A 23061-nucleotide genomic window follows, 5' to 3' on the forward strand; every position below is an offset into this window, starting at 1 on the left:
TACAGGATCATCCCTATTTGGGCTTTGTATACTACAAATACACATGAAAAACTGCAAATATATTAAGGTGGATGCAGGACTCTGTCAGTGCTTTCTTGCTTTCTCTCGTTTAAAATTTTCAAAGAATGGATGTTAAGGCACAGTCAAGGTCCAGACAGCATCCAGTCTTGGGGTATAAGTGTGGCATCTTTGTCGTCTGCAGATGATGTTGTATTATTAGTTTCAAGTGATTGTGTTATTAAACATGCCAGTCTCAGGGTATGAGTTTGGCATCTTTGTCATCTGCAGATGATGTTGTATCATTAGGTTCAAGTGACTGTGTTGTTATGCATGCACTAGAAGCATTCTCTGGTGAGTGTAAAATGGCCTGAATGAAAATCAACATGTACAAATAAGATGACATCTTTGATTAGTCTAATTGAAGCATTTCAGAACAAGGTGGGAATGGAAATCAAACCACAAGTAGATATAAATTAGACAAAAACAGAAAGTGCCAAAAAACAAAACAAAGAATACGAAGAAAAGAACCAGACGAAAGGAAATGAAGACTGGAAAGTCCAGAAATATAGTGGCAAGTATAAAGAAATTCTAGAACAACTAAATGTTGACCAAGATCTGACACACGAATGTCAATGAAGAGGTGAGTTTAATTCAAAAGATGCAAGGCTAATAATGGTGGCTCAAGATAGTGTGGTACATACACGTTAGTTTACAAACTCTACCGAAAACGTGGGAGAAACAAAAAATGCAGGTTCAGTAAAACAGCTGGAAACAATTGGAAATCTTGCTGCTGCGTATGATATACTCATGGCTGAGGGTGTACATACTGAAAGGCACTATAATAGTCAGATATTACCCAGGTAAATGTAAAAAAATGAATAACTAAATAAATAATGTGATAGACTGTTGCATTCAGGATTGTACAAACACTAAAATGCAGAGGTGGCTGTGAAACATTGGAAACATGAACCACAAAGTATCACTGGCAGTGTTGAAGTTTGGACCACTTGGGATCACCTAGTACCAACAGTTCAAAAAATAGATTTAAGAGAACCAGATATAGTAGTCCAAGAAAAAATATTTCATGATAACTATAACAATCAATCACAGGAGGTTAGAAAGGATTGGGAAGAGAGATTGGATAAGCAATTCACAAAGAAACAATGGGAGATTATTTGTATGTCTCCCAAATATGCAACAAAGTCTAGAAGATTTAGGATTGGACTTTTGTTTGAAAATGTTTACATAGCTATTTTTATACCCAAGTAGACTCCAGAGACATTTTCCTCAGATAGATAGCAAATGTTGGAGGTGTGACAGGTATAAAACAGATAACTGGGAACATATTTTCTAGGAGTACAGTGAGTTGGTGGACTTAAAGGATTCCATGCAGGATCCACTGTCATGGATGCTGGGTGGATAGATTAGTGTGATGAGGGAGATGATTTTTCTGAGCTATGATACAGAATCAGAATTGCTTACACATGGTAACGCCTTGCTGTGTATAATTATGGCAGCTGCCAAAAAAACAATTACTAGAAAATGGAAATCAAAATTTAAACCAGCTATACTAGAAGTAGTGAATATAGTAACAGAAAGAAAACACATGGAATTGAGATCTTTAGAAAAGGGTAAGAGCAAACTACATAAGAAAATATGTAATGTTTGACTAAAAATGACTGGGTAGATTATAAGTGAAGTGCAATGTTTGCAACCGGGAGTGTGTCAGTATGGCTTGAGATGAAAAATACTTGCAAGTAGGATTGTGTCGTTGTGGACTGTTTTCATTTATATAAATGTATGATTGCCTATGCTGTAAGTGATGGTGTAATAAAGATGTTTCTTTTTTTTTTTTTAAAAAAAGGGGTAAGAATTCAATAATATATGTAATGTTGTTTAGGTTATATGATATATAGCAATATATGTAAAATATAATGTTTGTATACGTGAACTTGTTAATACAGTTTTCTTCTATATAAATGTAAATTTGTCTATGTCACAAGTAATAATTCAAAAAAGGTGTTAAAAAAGTAATGTTGATCAGTGAAATGATACAGCCAGCACAATTCTCAGCGGTACAGATTTTCGCAGAATGTCCAGAGTTTTTGCCTCATATTTTTGGCCCATTCCTCAGAAAAATTTGTGGTTTTCTGGCAAATCACAATGAGATGATCTGAGGACTGAAGTCACTAAATAATGACATACATTTGAGTTTCAGACTTTGAATCCTTCAGAAAATGTATGTTAAAACAAACCCTGTAACTCTAGCAACTTTTTAAGTTTATAAGAACAATATTTAAAATGTGTCGCCATTTTTGGGCCTTTGTTCCCCCCATTTTGTCAGGTTTTGTCCAGATTTCTTGCATTAAGAGGTTGAAAGGTATGACAGCCAGCAATTATTTCTGTCTTATGCATTGAGACATATAAAGTCATAAAATACCAAGATATTTAAGCAGAAACTAGAACAAAGTGGAAGAAAGATGTTCAGGTAGTTCCAATAGTAGTAGAAGCAAGAGGACTGATAAAAACAAATTTACAATCATACTTAGCTAAGCTACCAATATATGTAATCCCAGCTGTACTGCAGAAGGAAGCCGTTCTGGGTACATTGTGGGTGCTGAGAAGAGCACTCTTGGCAAACATCAAAGACTGAAGCAATGCAATCTCATGCATTTTAATTGTACCTAGACTTAAGAATGCAGTCTATTCCCATAAAAGTAATAGAAACCCACAACATTTGGAGAAATTAAAAAACTATAATTTATGCATTCACTAAATACCTGCTCCATCTGTGTAATGATAAAATGGAACATATTTAAAATTACAAATTGACCCCCAAAAGGACATTTATGTAACCTCACCTTTTCATGACCTGTATTCCATAGTATTTCAGACAAGATGACTGCTAGTTTTTGATTATCTGCAGCAGTGGAGTCAAAGCGACCAATATCCAGGTATCTAAAAGTGTTTTCTGGAGTTATTTGCCAGTTTAAAATGCTGTACAGTCCTGGAGGGTTACCATTTACATCAAAGAACACTTCTTCACTCTCTTTATTCCGAAAGCGAATGTTCTTTATATAGTGGAAGAGCTGCAAAGAGAAAGCTATTTTAAGAAAATGCTCTTGTAATTTTTCTATTTATTCCATCAGTTTATAATGTATCTGTTCTTGTAATTTCTTTCTGTTATTTATTCCATCAGTTTATAATATATCAGTGTTACTGTATACTGATCATACTAAGAAATGCAATGAACTAAGTTTTAGTTTGCTAAAGAGAGCTTTGAGACTTGCTGAAAAACAAGGCAGTGTACATAAGTGTGTGTTTTTTACTGCGCAATATCAAAACAGTAAATGCATTTCTATTACTAAACATTGTCTGCAGTACTGTTATTCTACGTTTTCACCTTATCTAGTTTCAGGAACCAAGCTCCACCTGTCTGCTCTGAAGTTGGAGGGACTACATCCACTAAGGACTGTTATAACTGAAATTTATAGGATTATAGGATAGGATTATAGGATCATAGGAGATTATTAGGCTATCGACCCAGAGGTTATTTTTCATCCCAATGTAATACTATAGAAATGCTAGTCAGTACCCAAGATTGCATTTAGTGATGACTGCCCATGTCCAGAAGGGTTGTGGGCACTATGATGACCCATCCACTCATCCAGTTTCCTCTTAAACAGTGTCCTAGAGGTGCTCTGTTTCACATGAATTGGTAGCCATTTTCAAAGATACAGCAGTTGCTGAGAGATAAATCTGTCCCTCCAGCATGTCCTATTTAAGTTGCAGGACATATTTAGGTCCCTAGAATGAGTAGCCCTAGTCCCATTTGATTGCTAGATATGCAACAAGTTCATTAGGTTTGGGTCTTGAATTGCTCTGTAGGCCAAGTATATGTCTCCCCTAAGAAGTCTATATGATATGGAGTATAATGACAGGGACTTTAGTCAGTCCGTATAAGGCACATCCTGGAGCCCCTTGATTTTCTTTGTTAGAAACTGTAGGTGCTTAGTATGGTACATGCCGAATGGGGCACTATACTCAATTATGGGCCACATAAGTGCTGAGTATAGAGGGGTTATAACCTCTTTTGCTCACAAGGTGATGTCTTTACTAATCAAGTGTGCTACATAGAAAGCTTTCCTTACTACAGTAGACACATGGTGATCAAAGTTAAGGTCGCAGTCAACTTGTGATCCCAGGTCCCTTACCACTTCATGGGTACTTAGTGTATTTTTGTCGATTTGATAGTGTGACGGGACATTGTTTGTACTGAAGGGAATGATGACACATTTTTGCATTCAGTTTGAGACCATGACTAATATACCAGTCGTTGATCTGCATGAGACCTTCCTGGAGTATACTGACATCATCTGGGGATTCAATGATTGTACTTAGTTTGCAGTCATCTGCAAATGTGGTCAGCCACAACCCCTTAGTTTTGACCTGAACTTCTGAGAAGTATATACCAAAGAGTAGGGGGACCAGCATTGACCCCTGTGGTACCCCACTGGTAACAGGTCTGCTGGATGATGTGGAGTCACCTACTTTGATAGTGTGTGTCTGGTTTGTGAGCCAGCTGGCAACCCATCTTAACAATGAAGAAGTTTATATTCAGTTTGCTAAGTTTATCAGTAATGCCTGAATGTGGGATTGTGTCAAAAGCCTTTGCCAAGCTGAGGCATGCTGTGTGCACAGATTTGCCCTCATCAATTTTCCTGGTCACATTTTCAAAGAAATCCACAAGATTTAACAGGGGGGGTCTGCCCTTTATGAAGCCAAACTGGGTAGGATCTAAGGTTTGGAGGTCACCTATAGCTTTATTTATGAGGTCCATAACGATACCTTCCATGGCCTTACAAATGAGGCTGGTCAGGCTAATGGGTCTGTAATTCCCCGAGTCTGTTGCTAGGCCACCTTTGTGGAGGGGAATAACTGTTGCTGTTCTCCATTCTGCAGGAAAAAAGCCTGTGGTTAGGCTATGATTGAAAAGGGTACTTAATGAAATGCTAGTTCATGTTTTAGCCTGTTTAGAAGACAGCCTTGGATGTCATCTGGTCCCATAGAGGCTGTATTTTTTGCCTTGGATAAGGCTTTGATTACCTGTTCTTCAGATATGTAGTGTAAGGGGGATGTTTAGGGGAAGGTTTGTGGTGAATTGTGGGGGGAGCGGATAAGTGACTGAAACTTTCACCAAATCTATCCGCTAGCACATTTGCTATGTGTGTGATATCATTGGCCACTAGTTCTGCACATGCTTAGGTCCTAACATTTAAGCTATGTACATAGCTGCAAAAGGCCTTATGGTTATCCTTGGCAGTACTTGCTACGTTTCTCTCAAAGGGGCCCTTTGAGGATTTGAGAAGTTGTCTTATTTGCCTGTTGAGGCTGAGGAGGGTGCTTTTCCATTGTTGGGGCCTTACTTTTGTTTTCTTGGAAAGCAACTTTTGTGTTTATTGTAAAGTTTGTTGATGCTAGATGTCCACCATGGCAATTTGTTTTTACTTGGGGCTCTGGCTTTAATTCTTTCTGGTACAGCCAAATTTATACATTTATGAAAGTGTTTGTACAGGGCTTTAGTGTATGCTTCAGGGTAGTTACCACTTCCAGCTTGGGGTGGGGCTTGGAATACATTTATGTCTTCATATAGGAGGGGATAATTTTCCTTAGTGAAGATTTTTTAGTCTGATTTCACCCTTTGTGAGTTCTGTTGTTAGTATCAACTCGAAGGTGACTGATCTGTGGTCAGTTTTAACTGATGAGGGTCTGACAGTTGTGGCAGTGCATCAGTTTCACATGTTGGTGTGGGCCAGATCTAGAATGTTTGTTCCTCTTGTTGGGATATTGAAAATTTGTTCCAGGGCATTTGAATTAACAGAGTCAAGGAACTTTTGCACTAGTGAGTTAGGGCTAGCATAGGTTTCCCATTTGACAGTGGGATAAGTGAAATCCCCCATAACCAGTGTGTCCAAAAAATTTTGGATTGTGTCCAGTTTGGTCAAGTAAGCTTCATGGGTGTTGTGACCCATGGGGGGGTCTACAACTGGCTATGACTTGAATAGGGGTCTCACCCACCATAACCTGGAATTGGAATAACTCCATGGAGTTGTCCAGTTTAACTAAACAGGAGGTGACTTTATCTCTAACATAAACTGAAATATTTCCCCCTTTGCTTTTCACATGTTCACTTTGTGATCTAAAGGTGTGGAAGGCATTTTAGCTTTGCAAGGCCAGGATATTCTCTGTGGTCTTGAACCAAGGTTCTGTGACTGCACAGACATCTACATCTTCTAGTGATAGAAGTGCTTCCAGGGAGTGCCGTCTTTGATTTAAGCTCCTTGCATTTAGCAGCATGACCCTTATTTTGTTCTGATTGGTTAATTTCATATTGGTAATGTTGTTTTCAAGACCTTGCCTAAAAAAGGCACTATAGGGGAGGCAAGAGCATTTGCCAGCAGCCGAAAGTTTAGTAGTGCCAGGTGCAAACTGTCTCTGGCAAAGCAGCAAAGTTTGTCGGTCATGGCTTCCCAGGCTGACAGGAACTGGATCCCCATTGAATGACACCCAAAAACTAAGCCAATTATTGAACTCAATCATTTTTTGTTTACACTGTAGCATCATTCTAGGTGAGGATAGTATGCTGCTCAAGGCTAGAGACATACCTACCTGGGACACATACTCAGAGAGCTCAGCCTTGTCTCTCTTCATATAATCCAGTAAGGTACATCTCAGGTCATTCTTACCAACATGAACTATGACAGAGTCATAATAGCATTTATTGCTAAGAGACCTGAGTGCATGCATGATCTGACAAATCCTGGCACCAGACAGGCAGCTGACTGTGACTTCCTTTTTGTCAAACCTGGTGAGTGGGACATCCATGTGTCTCACTACTGAGTCTCCAATGACAAGAAAATTTGTTTTTTGAGTGTTACACCTTATGGGCTTTGTGGGTGAAACACTGGTGTTGCTATGTGTCATGGGTGCTGTGGGGACTGTGTTAGTTGCAGCAGTCTTATTTTTTGGAGGTCTCTGGTGTTGCGGTAATTTTTTTGAGAGAACTTCCGCGTATGTGGATTTTCATGCTTGATGCGTACTATTTGTATGAATAGTGGTACTATGTGCATATGTATTGGTAGGTGAGTTGACAACCTTCTCTGTGTTACTGTTTTGAGTGAAGGAGAGCATGGATTCAAGATTCTTGGTGTAGATACATCTCTCACACTCTGTACTAGATTGAGTTATAGAGAGCTGTTGGTATGAATGAAGAAATTGTTACACTGCCTCAAGAGACCAAAGTCAACAAGGTTGGCAAGAGAAACAAGAGTAGTCCAATTGTCCATAATACTAGGGTGAAGACTGCTGTCACTAGTGGTGGCTTTTCAGAATCAATCATGGAGGAGCTCTTTAGATGAATATTTCTGCCTGTTTAGGGAAAAATAGTTGAATTTAGCTGTCAGGTTTTGGTGCACAATTGCATGGCAGTGCGTGGTGCTGCACAATGCACAAACAAGCAGAAACCTGCTCAAATGCAGGGTCTAAATACCAGAAGCTACAAATTTTAAAAAAACTTTAAAAGATTCAAAATGACCAATAACGATGCTTATTTCAAGCCCTAGACTGGCCTGCCTTTACCAGACAGGTTCCAATCAGCACAATCTTCTCATTAAAGTACAGATAGGCCCTTCCAATTCAAGACATTCTGGAAAATGTGCTCAGAACAAACAAACCATTGCAAACAGTTATAATAATTAAAATAATTATTAATGATAATAATAATTATTAATAAAACAGTTAAAATAATTGTATCTATACATATATCTGTGAAGAAATGTAAAATATGTTCTTGTATAATATTGTATGCATTTAGGAGAAAGTGTTGTAATTCATAAAATTGTTATTTGTTAGACTGTTTTTTAAGTGGAGCTTTTCTCCCTGGGCCTCCGCTGAAAATGGACCTGTGTCCAGTCGAACTTTCCTAATCAACAAATGCAAAATAAAAAAAAATAAATAAATGAAATAAAATAAATAAACAGTTCCAGATGCAGCAGTCTGTATCTGGACTATGCTACAACTACTAGTTGCCCTTAGTTTCAGTGGGAGACACTAGAGAATGTTTAAAACAGCAGAAAAAATAGCACTGAGACACTAACAAAAAAAATCTAAAACAGCAGAAAACAGGCAGTGTAGTGCTTGTGTCAATCAGCATGATCATTCTGAATACTGGGAAGCTGTATCCCAGACAATGGTGCAGTCCTCAACCAACTTTCTTCACAGAGAATTCAGTAAGTGACACTGCCATAGATTTCTGAGAGAATGAATCCAGGTTTAAAAGTAAGCAATGACATGCTTGTGTGGGGTTGTTCTGTAAAATGTCTGGTGCAGCATTAATAGAAGGCTTCATCCTGATATTCTTATGTTCACAACTGCCTGGCCAGTCTACATGAATACGAGAGGGTCTGCCAGTCATAACCTATGTTCTACAGCTCAGCAGATAAGGAACTGAAAGCACAGCTGCAGGTTGTCAAAACTTTTTCAGATGATACAAGAATGTCATTTGGTCTTGATAAATGTGCAAAAGCAACCTTTAAAGCAAGAATGTGATATAAAAGAATTTGAGCAAGAGGGAGTGTATAGATATTTGGGAAGTGATGAAGGATCAACAATAAAATATGAACAAATACGAATAAAACTTAGCAAGGAATACTTTAGAAGACTTAAATTAATCCTGAAAACAGCATTGGCATCTAGGAACAAACACCAAGGTATTAACCAGTTGCTCTTCCTGTCCGAACTTACAGTTTTGGCGTGATTGACTGGCCCCAAAACATGTTGGATAGATTAGATAGGAAAACAAGAAAGATGCTTTATGCTCACAAATGATTTATAGAAATCAGTCTATACCAAAATGATATATTCTCCATTCTGAAGGAGAGATGGGCCTCTTTGAAACTGATTACATGTATAGATCTGTAATCATGGGACTCCACACATATCTGCTGACATCTCAAGACCCAAATGTAGTGAAAGTTTTGAAACATGAGGTGAATAAATCTAAGATGATTTCCCTGCTTAATCTAGCAGAAGTATATCGGCATCAAGCAGGAATGGAAATCAAACCAGAAGTAGATAATAATCAGGCAGCAACTGAATGTGCCAAAAAAAAAATATATAAGGTGAAGGACCAGATGAGAAGGCAAGAAATGTGGAAAATGCATAAATATAGTTGCAGGTATAGAAAACTTCTGGAAGAACCTCATTTTGATCAAGAACGAATGCAGGAATGGTTGCGGAGAGCCAAATTCAAACCAAGAGATAAAAGGTTAATATTGGTGGCCCAAGATAGTGGGCTACATACACGCTGGTTTACAAAGTCCATTGAACATGTGGGAGAAACAGACAAATGTAGATTTTGTAAAACCAATTTGGAAACAGTCACACACCTTGTTGCTGGTTGTGACATACTAATGGCAGAAGGACTGTATACTGAAAGGCATAATAATGTGGCAAGACTGTTGCACTGAGAATTGAGCAAACATTATGGTACTGAAGTGGCTGAAAAACACTGGAAACATGATCCACAAAGCATCATAGAAAATTATAAAATTTATATCACTTGGGATCACCCATTTCCAACAGTTCAAAAGATAGGTGCTAGAAAACCAGATATAGTGGTCCATGAAAAGAAGACAAAAGTAGCATTCATCTTGAAATCACCACACCCAGTGACTACAGTGTGTTGCTTACAGACAGACACAAAGTCATAAAATATCAGGATCTGCAGGCAGAAATGAGAGCAATGTGGAAGAAAACTGTGAAGACAGTTCCAATAGTAGTAGGAACAATGGGTGTTATAAAAAAGAATCTACAATCGTACTTAGATATGTTACCAATCCATGTAACTCCATATGATTTGCAGAAGGAATTATTACTGAGCACATTGCTGGTGCTGCGAAGAGCACTTCTGGCTAAGATCAAAGATTGAAACAATACTCATTTCATGAACTTTAATCATAATTTAACTTAGGAATGGGGTCCATTTACATCATGGTATCAGAAACCCAAAAGATTTGGAGAAATTAAAAAACTACTGAAATTCCGAATACGCTTTGGTCGACCGTTCAGAATGTCAACCTGAAATGCTGAATTCAGAATTTTGAAACAGAAAACAAGGCAAAGATTAATGCATCAACAGCCATAGATTGATGTATTCGACATTGCAGAGGTGATGTTAGTCACCTCCTGCTATGCACCTTAATGTACCGCTACACTCTACAGTCAATGGTATGTTAATTGTACTATTTTGCAGGGGGGGGGTATGCCCATTGCACCCCCCCACACCCCCTGCACACTAAATATACCAACTCCAAGATTGCAATACAGTGAGGAAATGGGCTAATTCCCTGTTCCTGACTGAACCACAATCTCCCTGCACACTGTCAAACCCAAATACTCGAACTACACTATCCGTTCCTTGTAGTGTAGTCGATATGTTTTGATTCGACATTCTGCCAATTTGAAAACTGCCATTCGACCACATGCTGTTCAACCAATGCAGTTTCCAAGTTTTGATTGTAAACCAATGCAAACACCTGGGGTTTGTCTGAATAGTGACACTGTTACAAAATCATTTTTTCTAAGGTGATGTGAAGTGTTAGGAGCAAAGTTAGGGGTAGAGTTAGCATACATTAGTAAGGTACTGCATGGAGGAACATTTTTCTTGTTGATTTTAAATATCCACATATTTATTGGGGCACTTACACTACTACAAACAAAATGTGCTGAACAACTGTTAGACTTTATGAATGCAAACTCATTAAAACAGACCATATATTCCCTAGAGGCTCCAATGCATTGGATTTGTTCACTCCAAATATAACTCGCCCTGTGCTCTACATTTGTTACACCTTTTCTCTTTTAAGTATGATCATTACACGGTGTTTTTCATCATTAGAACTCAGTTTAAAGCCCCCACAAACTATAGTATCTTCAAAGATTTCTCCAACACAAATCTGATTTAAATTGATGAGAATCTGAGGAGCTTAAGAAGACCTTCCCTTGAAGAATGAGTAGCAAACTGTTGCTTTCAATGACACCATCTGCTCTTACCTTAACACATGGATTGTGACCTCAGTCATGATTTGTAACAAATACAGCCCAAGTTTAAAAATAAATCTCTTTGGTCCATCTTCACCAACCAACAGAATTAATAAGCTGTACAGCAAAAAGGAAAAAAATACTCTCTATTAGAAACAAACTGAAAAGACCACACCTCAAAATAAAACATACAGAAGCTAAAAGAATCACCCCATTTGTCAAGGGCAACCACGGCCCTTCTTCAACTATGTCAGGAAACTTACAAATAATACCCAACCTACTCACAGTTGATACCTAATGACACTACCTATTCAACCCCTAAGGTCATAGTCAGCATATTAGCAGACAAATTCAGTGCAGACGTCTTCCACCTATCATCACCTTGCCTTCATAGCCTTGGTTCCCTGGAGGCTTCTCCACCAAAGATCTCACAGCAAATCCTTAAGGCTCTATCTATCTCTCTCTTTCTCTCTCTCTCTGGGTGAAAAACACTAGTTCTATGTGGCCTGATAATGTGCTGGAGCCCTTCCTGACCAGTATGATGTACTGCCTCGCTGACCCATTTCACAATCTGTTTAACCCCATCATACCATATGGCTTTGTGCTTGAGGCAAGGAAATTAGTTGATGTCATCTCATTTTACAAGGGAGTCTCATAACTAATTTAGGCAATAACAGTGCTATAACTTTTACAAGCCTTACCTGAAAAACAATGGTGAGCATTATTATTGACCTGATAAACTCAGAAAATGGGAGCCTGCCATCCAATACCCCAATCAGTTTGCATTTGTTAAGAGTAAGTCTTCCCTTCTTAAAGTGGTTGACTTCTGAGTCACTCATGCTTGTATGAAGGTAAAAATGTGGACACAGCATACCTTGGCCTTGCTAAGAACTTTGACAGCCTTCTACACTCGGGCAGGATAAGCAAGTCACTCAGACTAAATGTACACGCCAATATTATTCACTTAGTGGCAGACTGGCTCATAGATATAACCTGGCAAGTTAGACTGGGGACACATTGTCATCCAAAAAGCCTGTTATTGCATCTCCCTGGGCTCAGTTCTCAGGCCAATCCTATTTGGTATATATTTCTCAGACACTGAAAATTATGCCAAGGTCTTCTGGCTGACCATGTTTGTGGATAACTGCAAACTTGGTGCCATTATAAATGACTGCCAGGATCTTTGAGTAGAGTCAGCATGTACAAATAAATTGTGCCTACTCCACAGCCTTATGTTAAATGCAAAAAAAGTACCATAAAGTATCCTTTTGAAGACAGGAGTACCCATGCTTCTACCACATTAATGGTGTCCCCCTCAGAAATTATACTGTTATTAGAAACCTTGGTACTCTTGTAAACAATGAGCTCTCCTCTGATCCTCATATATCCCATGTTGTTAGAAGATGCTTTTATCTAGCTCAACTGATTACTAAGGATATATCTTCTATGTCCAAGGATATTAAAATGTCTCCATACGCTTCCTTCATTAGGCCCATTATTGAATACAGTACACTCTTAAAACAACACTGCACACAAGTCAGAAACTGCAAAGCAGACTGGTGAAATAAAATCCACAGAATAATATATAAAAATGTTTAATGAAATGTTGGTTTAGTGCTTTCATCCCTTATGATATCGAACTTGGATTTCATCAGAATCAAGAAATCAAATCACAAAAACCTATTTGAATATTATGCACAAGTCATGTGTCAATAATTAACCAATCAAATATTACCATGTCTAATTCAATCAAATTTTTAAAATCTTTCAATAAATACACTAGGCTTGAAATTATCCATGAAAAATTAGTCAAAATAAATTATTAAGTTATGAATATTCATTATATATGCACTCAAAAACATAAAAATCTTTACAGTTTTGATGCCCAACGTTTCAATAAGGGCACAATAGAAACAAAAATAGAATAATTAATTCCTGACAGTACAGTAGATCAAGTCTCAATTGCTATAATGTTTCATGATGATTGCATCATACATCCCTTATGGTCTCTAGAATCCTTATCAATAATACCAAACCTAAACTACTTATAACCGAGAAAATTCAGGGAGTGTCTGTAACATGCATTAGTAATTGCGAGAAGTCATCCTGATCCAGATATATATGATTCCTTAAAATCCTTCCAGTCTTTCCAATGTAAAAAAGCTGGACAAGACAGACATAATGCCAAATATGCAATCCTTGAAGTTGCACAATTTATTTTTTTTTTAAACTTAACCTAGACCTGAGGCTGTTACTCAATATAATACTCTTGTCCTGCACTATTTATTTACATTGAGGACAATGTCCACACTTTATAATACTCCTATTGACATGAGTAGGACTTTCAACCTTACACAAAATTTCAAAGATACTTTTAAGAGTATGACCCTTCTTATATACAAATTGTGGGCTGGTTCTAAAAAAAATTAGTAACTCAGTGCTACTTCAAAAAATTACCAGTTTCTTTCAGCTATATCCCTTACTCAACCAGTGGTCTTACTAAATTCCAAATCCAATGACCTCTCAGAGGGGTTTTTAAAGAATAATCATCACTAATTATCAAGCCAGCAGGCAGCAGTTGTCCTAACAAAAATCATAGCTATTATTCCAGCCATTAGTAATTTCATTATCAGTGGCTGTTAGTAAATCAATCAGGTAGCCCATTTCTGCAAACATTTTCAAAACCTTATCCATTTCTATTAGAAAAGTAGCAAAATTTGAACCATCCTGGCCACCCTTACCAAGTGCCCTTTAACTAAACTCTTCTTCTGTAAAAAGGGTGACAACTGTTATAGTGTAAATAGCTGTGGAAATATGAGAGTTTGTGAAAAGTATCTGAAACAAAACACACTTCTGTCTCTGAAATGGTTGCATACAAAATATTAATACTTTCCAGAGTCTGAGAAAAATTCACAACTTTTAAAGAAATCAGAAAAAACAACACTTTATAGTGTCAGTTCAAAGGATGAAAATATTGTACAAATAATGAAGGTATTTCCAACTGTCTCTAAAATCAGAATTCAAAATACACATCTTCTCCCAACTAGCCAGTAACAAGATTGCATAAATGGGGGCACAAACCATCCCCATAGCTAACCCTTTTATTGGACTGGAATATTCTCCCTAAAACAATTAAATTATTTGAGAGTACTATTTCCATTAGACCAACCCATAGCTTGACTTGCATGGCAGTTAATAAGGAACATTCCAATGTGGCCTCATTAAACAAAGAAAGCCCTACAACCTGTGGAATGTTAAAAAAGATCCACTAATACACTAGTTAAAAATGCAGTGGGATCCCAACAATCATTGGTGAACCTACTGAGGTAGTCCTATGAGTCTTTTAAAAGATGTTGATTGTAAAGAAAATATGGCTTCAAAGAGTTAGTGAAATTAACTGAAGGGTACATTTCTGACCCATTTGCTAACACTGTTGGCTGAATGGTGAATTTAATATGTCCATGTGGACTTTTGGAACCCCAAATATTGTTGGAATTAGGGACTGTTGTATGTATGTATACAAAATTATAGAATTCACTCAAAATAAACCCTTGGAATAAACAGTATTCCAAAAATAAACCAATCATACAGTATGCAAAATTGATTTCATTAAAGAAACTTGGACAGAAGTATCAGAGTACTAAAAAATCAAGAACACAGAACTGACATAATCAATTTTATCCATTAAAACTTACCCATCACCCTTATTTGGTTTCATAATTCCTCAAGTCTGATCATGTGACAAAGACACCAAAATGGCCTTTTCCTTACATTTAAGTTGGACCAAACCGATGGGTTATAAATACTCATCTTCTTATACTGCTGCAAAAATTCAGAAGAAACGTTTGACTTATCTTTTAAAAAATGAAGGATTTCATTGTCTAGTGAATAATTTTAAATCAACTAATGTCTTAGCAATATCCACTTATACATCAGGTACAAATGTTAAACACTTCTCAAAGTCAAATGATCATCAGTCAAATTTAAGCAACTATAATTGATTCCATTGTCAACCATAAAAATAAGAACAAGGGTCAAACTATTTAAACTGGTCTCCTTCCCCTCTCCCAATTATTGGAATATTAAAGGCACCATAGGCACCAGTCTTATTAAACCACAATTAATTAATCAAAAGAACTTAAAAGTTTGCAGGTTCTTCTCAAACAAAAGTTCTATGGCTAACAAGAAGTTCATTGCTAGTTCATTCAAAACAGTTCCATGGTGCTGGGTTACAGTCTTTTTTCAGTAAATGCCTCACCCAATGCCCCACCCTTTTTCTCGTTCCCTCTTTCTCAGTAGTTCTGGACTTCTTAAAAAGAAACACATTCCAACTTTCCCCTAATATCTACTTTGAATTCACCAGATCTGCTGCTCCGGACATCAATCCCCATCAGCCACTGCAGCTCTATGCCATCAGCTAAGACACTGCACTTAATTAGTATAGTTATTGCATAGTGATAGAATGAATAACTCAAAGCTTTTACAACAAGCTTAAAATAGATAAAGCCATCATTCCTACTATATTTGGCATTCCCAAAATTCACAAGAATGTAGTTAATCCAACATTTAGACCCATAGTGACTGCCCAGGGATCAAAAGCCTATGGTCTGGCAGTATGTGTGGATTGTTGGTTAAAAGCTATTTACATTGATGTACTACACTTAATTACTGATTCCTGGAATTTTTGGGGGAGACTGAATGCCAGTTTATGGAACATGGAATTAATGTTTTTCACCATCGACGTAATAGACGTATTTACCAAAAGAACAAAGGTTAGAATCATTTCATAATGGCATCATCCAGTACACCTCCTTCCCTATTGATAAAATTAATTTAATTGTGGAGTTAATGTCTATGGTATTGGATATCAACTATATTTTTTTTTGAAGAGGAAACTTTTAAGCAAAATAGAGGTGTTGCTATGGAGGCCTCTTGTGCCCCCACCTTTGGCAATTTTGTATTAGTCAACTTGGAGAACAATTTTGTTTTCAATTCAGTATTCTTTACCAACATGAGGCTGTATGTAAGGTTTTTGGATGACATATTTATTCTTTGGAGTGGCTGTGAATCTCACATACTAGCATTTACTGAGTACTTGAACAAAACCTCAGATTATTTGAAATTCAGTTACATTGTCACAAAATACCTAATTAATTACCTTGACACCCTTATTTCACATACATATAAGGGATTTAGATCTAAAATTTACAGGAAGTCCACCTTCAGTAATGCATTCCTCCACTTCTCGAGTTGCTATTCCCTATCCCCTATCCCAAAAGAAAAGTTTAAATAAAGGGCAATATGTTCATGTAGTCAGAATGACTTCCCACCGTGAAGATTTGGAAGGTGAACAAGATAATGTGGTTAATATGTTTCTTGGCAGGGGTTAACCTTACTCAATTGTAAATGGAATACAACAACAAGTGGAGGCAGAGTGGGGTGTTAGATATAACACACTATTAGGTATAAGGTTACCCCCTGAGAATCAGTCTTTATTGCCAACAAATTTTGAAAAAGGAATGGTAGTTCAATTTAGTCCCCAATGTGTCAAAATTATGAATATTTTAAGGAAAAACTGGAATATTTTAGGGCTAATCCCCACATACTAAACCACCTGAGGGAGAGCCACTATTTCTCCACAAATCTGGATTATATATGAAAAACCTTTTTGAAGGAGGGTTTAACACTGATTAGGGTTTTGAACACGTAAAGAGAGGGACTGTTAAGTGTTGGACATGCAACCAGTATTCATTTATTTTGGAGTATAAAATATTAACCTTTTAATGAGTGCTCATTCTAAAGTGCATTTTTGCAAAGACAATTGTTGTTCAAAATTTGTTGTTTATCTAGCCAAATGCTTAGGCTGCCCTACATTTTATGTAGGAAAAACTGAACACAGCCTTTGCAAATGAATATGCGAACACAGTTATGACATCCTCAAACATAATGAAAATAATGCCTTATTTAAGCATTTTTCTATTTGTTAGTCCTTTACCAAGTTTACATTTGCCATCCTAGAACAAGTTTTTCAGGTGGGGATATTAAAATAACCTTAGAGAATAAAGAGCTGCCATGGCAACTTAAATTGCAAGCAATGAACTTCCAGGCATTAACATTCATGTTTCTATTTAGTCTGTTCTTAAGTTGAGAACAGCCAAATTGTAGAAAAAGTTAGTATTTAGCATCCGCTTGAACTGTTTTTAACATTCTTTCATATTTTTCATTTGTTTCATCTATAGAAAGTCTTTACAGATTTATATTCAATAATTGTTCAATATTTTAGAGAATTTATCATTCTGGTTTTATTTATTTGCACTCTGTGCCTTTAAATTTGTATGTGTAGTTATTCTCTTTTAGTGTAATTAAATGGTGCAGCGGTAGCGTTGTTGCCTCACAGCAAGGGGTTCTCAAGTTCAATTCTCAGCTGGAGTGCCTTTGGTGTGGAGTCTGCATGTCCTCCCCGCGGTCGAGTGGCGTTCGAAAGACATGCGTGAATGGGCATGCCTTCGTTGAAGGTTGGGCATTGGGCTGGCAACTCGGCACCATAAAAATCTACTGCCAATCATTAGCGGACCGGAGTTCCGCTGTGGCGACCCTTAACCGGGAAAAGCCAAAAAGACAAACAGTGTAATTAAAACTATGTAAAGCATTGATTGGTATGATGGAACATTCTGATGAAGTCCTGCCTGTGTAAGAATGAAAGTGCTAAATAAACGTCGTGTTTTAATTTTTGTTTGGTAGTTTGTTTGTTTTTTTAATTCTGGCTCTTAGCGTTACTATCTTCAGTAGTTTTAGTCTCTTGATGTAATGCTACACTTCATGTTTTAAATTTAAAACTCCCACACAGTTATCTATTGAATCCAGCTTCTCAGACCCTAATCTAAACCTCCATGCCTCTTCCATAACCCTACAGTCCCTAATTGCTATCTAAACCTAAAACTCCAACCCTCCTAAACATACATTTTCAGATTGCTCCAACCCTAAAACTCTAATCCCCTTCTCTAAATGTGAACTCCCTGATCACTTTCTAACCCTAAAACTCCCTTCCCACTTCCAAATCCTATAACCCACACCTCTCATTTGCTCCTCACAGCTGCTTGCCTGTTAGTAGTAACTGCTGCACAACTTATAGTATATTTTCTTACAAGGAAACTAGATTGTCCTAAACCCTTAGTAAAATCTACCACAAGGAGTTACTATAAACACTACCCAACAGCACACAACACAAAGAAAAAAGCTAGCATCCTTGCCAAAAACTTTCAAATACATTTTAGAGCAGTTTCAGTAAATTAAAGTAAGACAATGTACTTACTAACCTGTTAATGATTGTGAACTGTTTGTAAAAAACTGTACTGCTACTTTAAGTGATTGTATTGAAATTCCCACTACTTAGTCCATAATCTGTCTCTCAACAGACCTTGCATCCTCCTACAAATAACCTCAATCCACCTTCTGTTTCCCTTCTCCAAATATACCCAAGTAACTCAATGGGTACCCAAACCCACAAAGCCATTTTCCCTATACAGTACACCATGTGTACTTAAATTATCACTATCATCCCTGAAATTAAATTGTCTGCCTTATACATGATCAAAATAAAAAAACAAGTAATCTCCGTGGTATCCCTAAAGTCTCAAAACAACCCACTAAACAAGTATAGTGGGCAAAAACTAAACAGTGTAAGAAACTTCTCTATATGGACAATTTTCAGTCCATATATCTCTAGCTAATCACTATAAATTAGTCAGATCAGACAATAGTAGTAGAAGTAGTGAACTTAAACTCGTCTTAAGTAAAAAAAAAATAATAGAAAATATATAATTGTACAGAATTACTAAGTATTTGAAAGTAATCCAAGCAAGGTAGGCAGTCTATTTCCAGTCAAAAATCCTTTATTAAGTACATAGATAAACAAAAATAGAGTAATAGCTTCCTCACAAGCTTTCTATATATATATATATATATATATATATATACATACTTTTTATCAGGCAAGGAAGTGGTTTATTGTGCTGTAAAACAAAGTGTTATAAGTACACATGTTAAATTCACATCCCTTCCCCCATCAGTGTGACATTCGAGCTGGTCCTGCCCTACTTAGTAGCTGTCATAGTAATACAACCCTTATGTACTTTAAATAAAATTTATAATGATGTGGTACCCCTTATTTAACCAGATTATTAAGTAGATTATTAAGTCTGTGATTTTATCCAAGACAATATACTACGTGGCTGGAAATATATCAACCTTAGTCCATTTGCCAATCAAAAAATATATATAAATATATACATATACACTTTGCATGTAAAAAATCAACTGTAAAAATAATATTCTATTTTCATAACCTATTGTTAACAAAGATCGCTTTCACCCTTCTAGACTTCTTCAGGTCTGTGTTCAAGAACCCTAAAAGCTATCTAGAAAAATATTATTGTATAATTAGTTAGTATTATTATTACACATCATTTTGAATAAAGTGGAAAAAAGAGAACCAGAAAAAGAAAAAATATTAAGAAAAAAGGTATGATAATGGAAACAAAATATACACTAAAATTACAAATTATTTAAAATGGTATTTAAAACAAACTGGTAGGATAAAATAAAATAAAACAAAATAAAGATATTCATGTAAACAATGTGGCAATTTTTTAAGTTCCAGTACACTTTTAATTGAACAGTAGTAGTTTAGTCCAGGCTTCCTAAAAGAGTTCAGCTTTAATTGCCAAATAAGTTCATGTTTTCCCAGAATATTCGGGATGTCTCCTTCAAGATCACCCATGTCTATGCGATCCAGGATCTGGACCTTAAAACCCGTGTGTCTTTTATGAAGACAAAGGTGTTTGGCTAGTGCATTATTTTTACATCCAGAGCGGATTTCTGACAGATGACATGAAATCCTATGCTTGAGTTTATTTACAGTATTGCCCACATAGAATGCACTGTACCCTGTAAATTACTTTTGTAGTGTTGCAGTCACTCTCTGCACTGCTTTTAATGATTTTCTTTAAATAAGGGCAATAAAAACTATCACCTTGCTGTATAAATATACAAAATGTACAATTAACTTCACATCTTTTAGTGTTTCTCTCACATGGTCTAGGTTTAAATTCAACAAAACTTCTAATGTTCCTGGCCTTCCTATAACTAAAGGATGGGGCTTCACCTAAGATGTTAATCAGAAAAAGGTTTCCTGTGGCAATGTCCCAGTTTTCTTCAATAACATTTTTGATACCGTGATAATCCAAAGTGTATGTCAGGATGCAGCTATTTTTGCATTTGTTATTTTTTGTGGAATTTCTTAACATTCTTCTACTGAGGAGGTTGAGTGAAGGTGCTATAAACTAAACAAGGTACATGTTTTCATCCCTAAAGAGGGACTTTATCAGAACTTATTGTTTAAAATCAGTGTGATTTAAACAGACAAATAACCATACAAAACACACTTAATAGTACTACAATCCCTTTAACAATTCTATGACTGTGAAAAAAAAACTAAATGACAGATTAAAAGCAACAAACAGTTACACTATTTGAGCTAAAATCTACAGATATTCAAAAATAATAGTAATAATAAGCTCTTATTTAAAACGCAAATAAAACTTCTGACCTATATAAAATTCATTGCTATTAACGATTAAAATCATAATCCTGAGGTTCTAAGCTTAAAGCATTGGTAAAAGAAACCATTTAATTTAGTCCAGGAAATTGTGTGGCATTCAGTTTAATCTGACACACTAATTCTCTCTCTTCTAGATGTGTTTCCTCAATGACATTCTTGGGACCTTGTCCAAAAAAAGCAGAAATTTGTTAAAATAATTACAACACTGGAAATGCTTAGCTAATATATTAGATCATTTTTATGTCTAATATCACTCACCTATTCCAAAAATTGTCGTATTTAAATTTCTTTCAGTTTTCCCTTTATAAAAACATTCACATGAAAGGCAAGAAGCAATGTAAACAATATTTTGGGCAAACCTATTACACTCACAAACAATGAGTCATTAATATACTTACATGCCTCATACTTACCACATTTATACATATAGCCATGTTTACAAACCTTTTTTTTTTTTTTGGAATTCTGTTATACTCTATAACCTGACTGAGGTTAGAATTTTTTTCTGTACATGAAAATTGATATACCCCCCAATATTCCCCCAATTCTTCATTGGAAGCTACATCCCAGTGTTTCTTCACTGTCTCTTTAACATTAAATGCATTTGTTCCATAAAAGAACATCATTGTTTTGTCATCTTACAGTGTTCCTCTCTCCTACCAGTATTTTTCCTCTTAAACTGTTGATTATTTTTCATTTCCAGTATTATACATGATCCTGGCATTGCCTTCAACAGACATACTTTTCCTGCCTACATTGTAAAAATGTCTCCAATATATTCACGAGGAAAGATTGCTGTCCTGAACAATACGGTACTTCTCCAGTAACCTTCCCTTTCTCAGCCTGCTGACTATTTAGTATCACGTCTTGCTATACAGTACCTAGTCTGGTACCAAACTCACAACCGTGGGACATACCTCCAGGCTGGCCAATCTGTTGTTAATCTTTCCTGTACAACTGTGTCAAATGAACTATATAAGCCTAAATTAGATGCATACACAACTCCTCAGTTGCATGCTTGGGCATGGTTTGCAGTAGCCACTAGGTACTCAACAATGCATTCCTTTCTGAAGTATGTCTACCATTTCCTTTTAATTCTTAACTACTGATATATTTGCAGTTTTACAAAACAGTATCCTATTTGCCTTCTTCTAGTCTACAGTTACTGGGTCTATATTATCTTGTTGAAATGGCATAACAGCAAATGCCATTTCAACGACAAATAAACAGCGAACTGGAAATACAGCGAAACCTCAGGCTTGGCCGTCACTGTGACATTGCCTTTTATCCCCTGTAGTGCGATCTCAGAGTTGGTATATTTAGTTAGGGGGGTGTGGTTGGCTGTGCCCGCCACTTTGAAATTTTTAACTGGTGTGTTGTGTCTTGTTGGTCTACCGATTTTTTTTTCCGTAGGAAAAAAATCAGTGACCCGGGCTTTCGCTGTTTTTGCAGTTCACTGTTTATTTGTCGTCAAAACGACATTCACTGTTATGCTGTTTCAACAACCACACTGGATGTATAAAAGGCCTTTCATTAGAGCTTCTCAAAATTTCTGAGGTGAATTTTATCGTGCTATTTTGCCAATCTACCACTGTTTTTCACATATCTTCTGTACTTTGGGAATTACCTAATACTACATGTAAATTCAAAGTTGATATTGCTAGGACTGCTTCTGTTAAAAATTTACATTTGCTCTGAAAAATTCTGTGTTTCTTTTATATATATAAAATAAGTGGTGCAACAGGTAGCACACTCACCTTTTGATGACCAGAAGGTTCTGGGTTCTATTCCCACTCTAGATGATTGGATCATTGGCACTGCAGTACATTATGAGAGTGCTGCACTCTTGAGTATGTCATTCTTCATATGAAACATTTAGCCTAGGTCCCATCTGTTTGAGTTGATGGTAGCACAGATGGATGTAAAAGATTCTGCAGCATCTATCAAAAAGAGTAGGAGTAGGGGTTTCCTAATACTCGTCCAAATTTCCCCTAGCAGTAGGGGATACAAACTTGGGTCTCCACTGGAAAGAGGATTCTAGCCTAATGGGACTAACCCAGTCAACAAAGGATAAATAAACTAGATATATATATTATTAAGCACTATTGGTACAAAACACAAAGGTTTATTTACAGTGTGCCACATATTACTTCAGTCTATCGTAATGTCCTGGCTGTAGTATAAATGGTTTTAAGGTATTCCTTGAACAGTTCTTAGCTACTATGTACTTACTTTCTGAAATGATAAAAGAGCCATTCTAAATATTTTGCAAGGTCTTCTATTCCACTACATATGCTAAATGTAGGAGGCAGTAACTTTGTTCCCTTATTTTATATTTTAAC

The 23061-nt window shown here is 36.5% G+C and overlaps 1 protein-coding gene across 1 annotated transcript in view; it reads right to left on the minus strand.

The window, feature by feature from the left end:
• Positions 1 to 23061, minus strand: part of LOC122803814 (extracellular calcium-sensing receptor-like) — a 170764-nt gene that overhangs the window by 119389 nt on the left and 28314 nt on the right. The window contains exon 3 of the mRNA XM_044073500.1: positions 2862 to 3089. Coding sequence (XP_043929435.1) covers positions 2862 to 3089 — 228 coding nt within the window. The remainder of the gene's footprint in view (positions 1 to 2861; positions 3090 to 23061) is intronic.

The sequence above is a fragment of the Protopterus annectens genome, chromosome 6.part0 (genome assembly GCF_019279795.1).
Source record: "Protopterus annectens isolate FY-2018-M chromosome 6.part0, PAN1.0, whole genome shotgun sequence".
Lineage (NCBI taxonomy): Eukaryota > Metazoa > Chordata > Ceratodontiformes > Protopteridae > Protopterus > Protopterus annectens.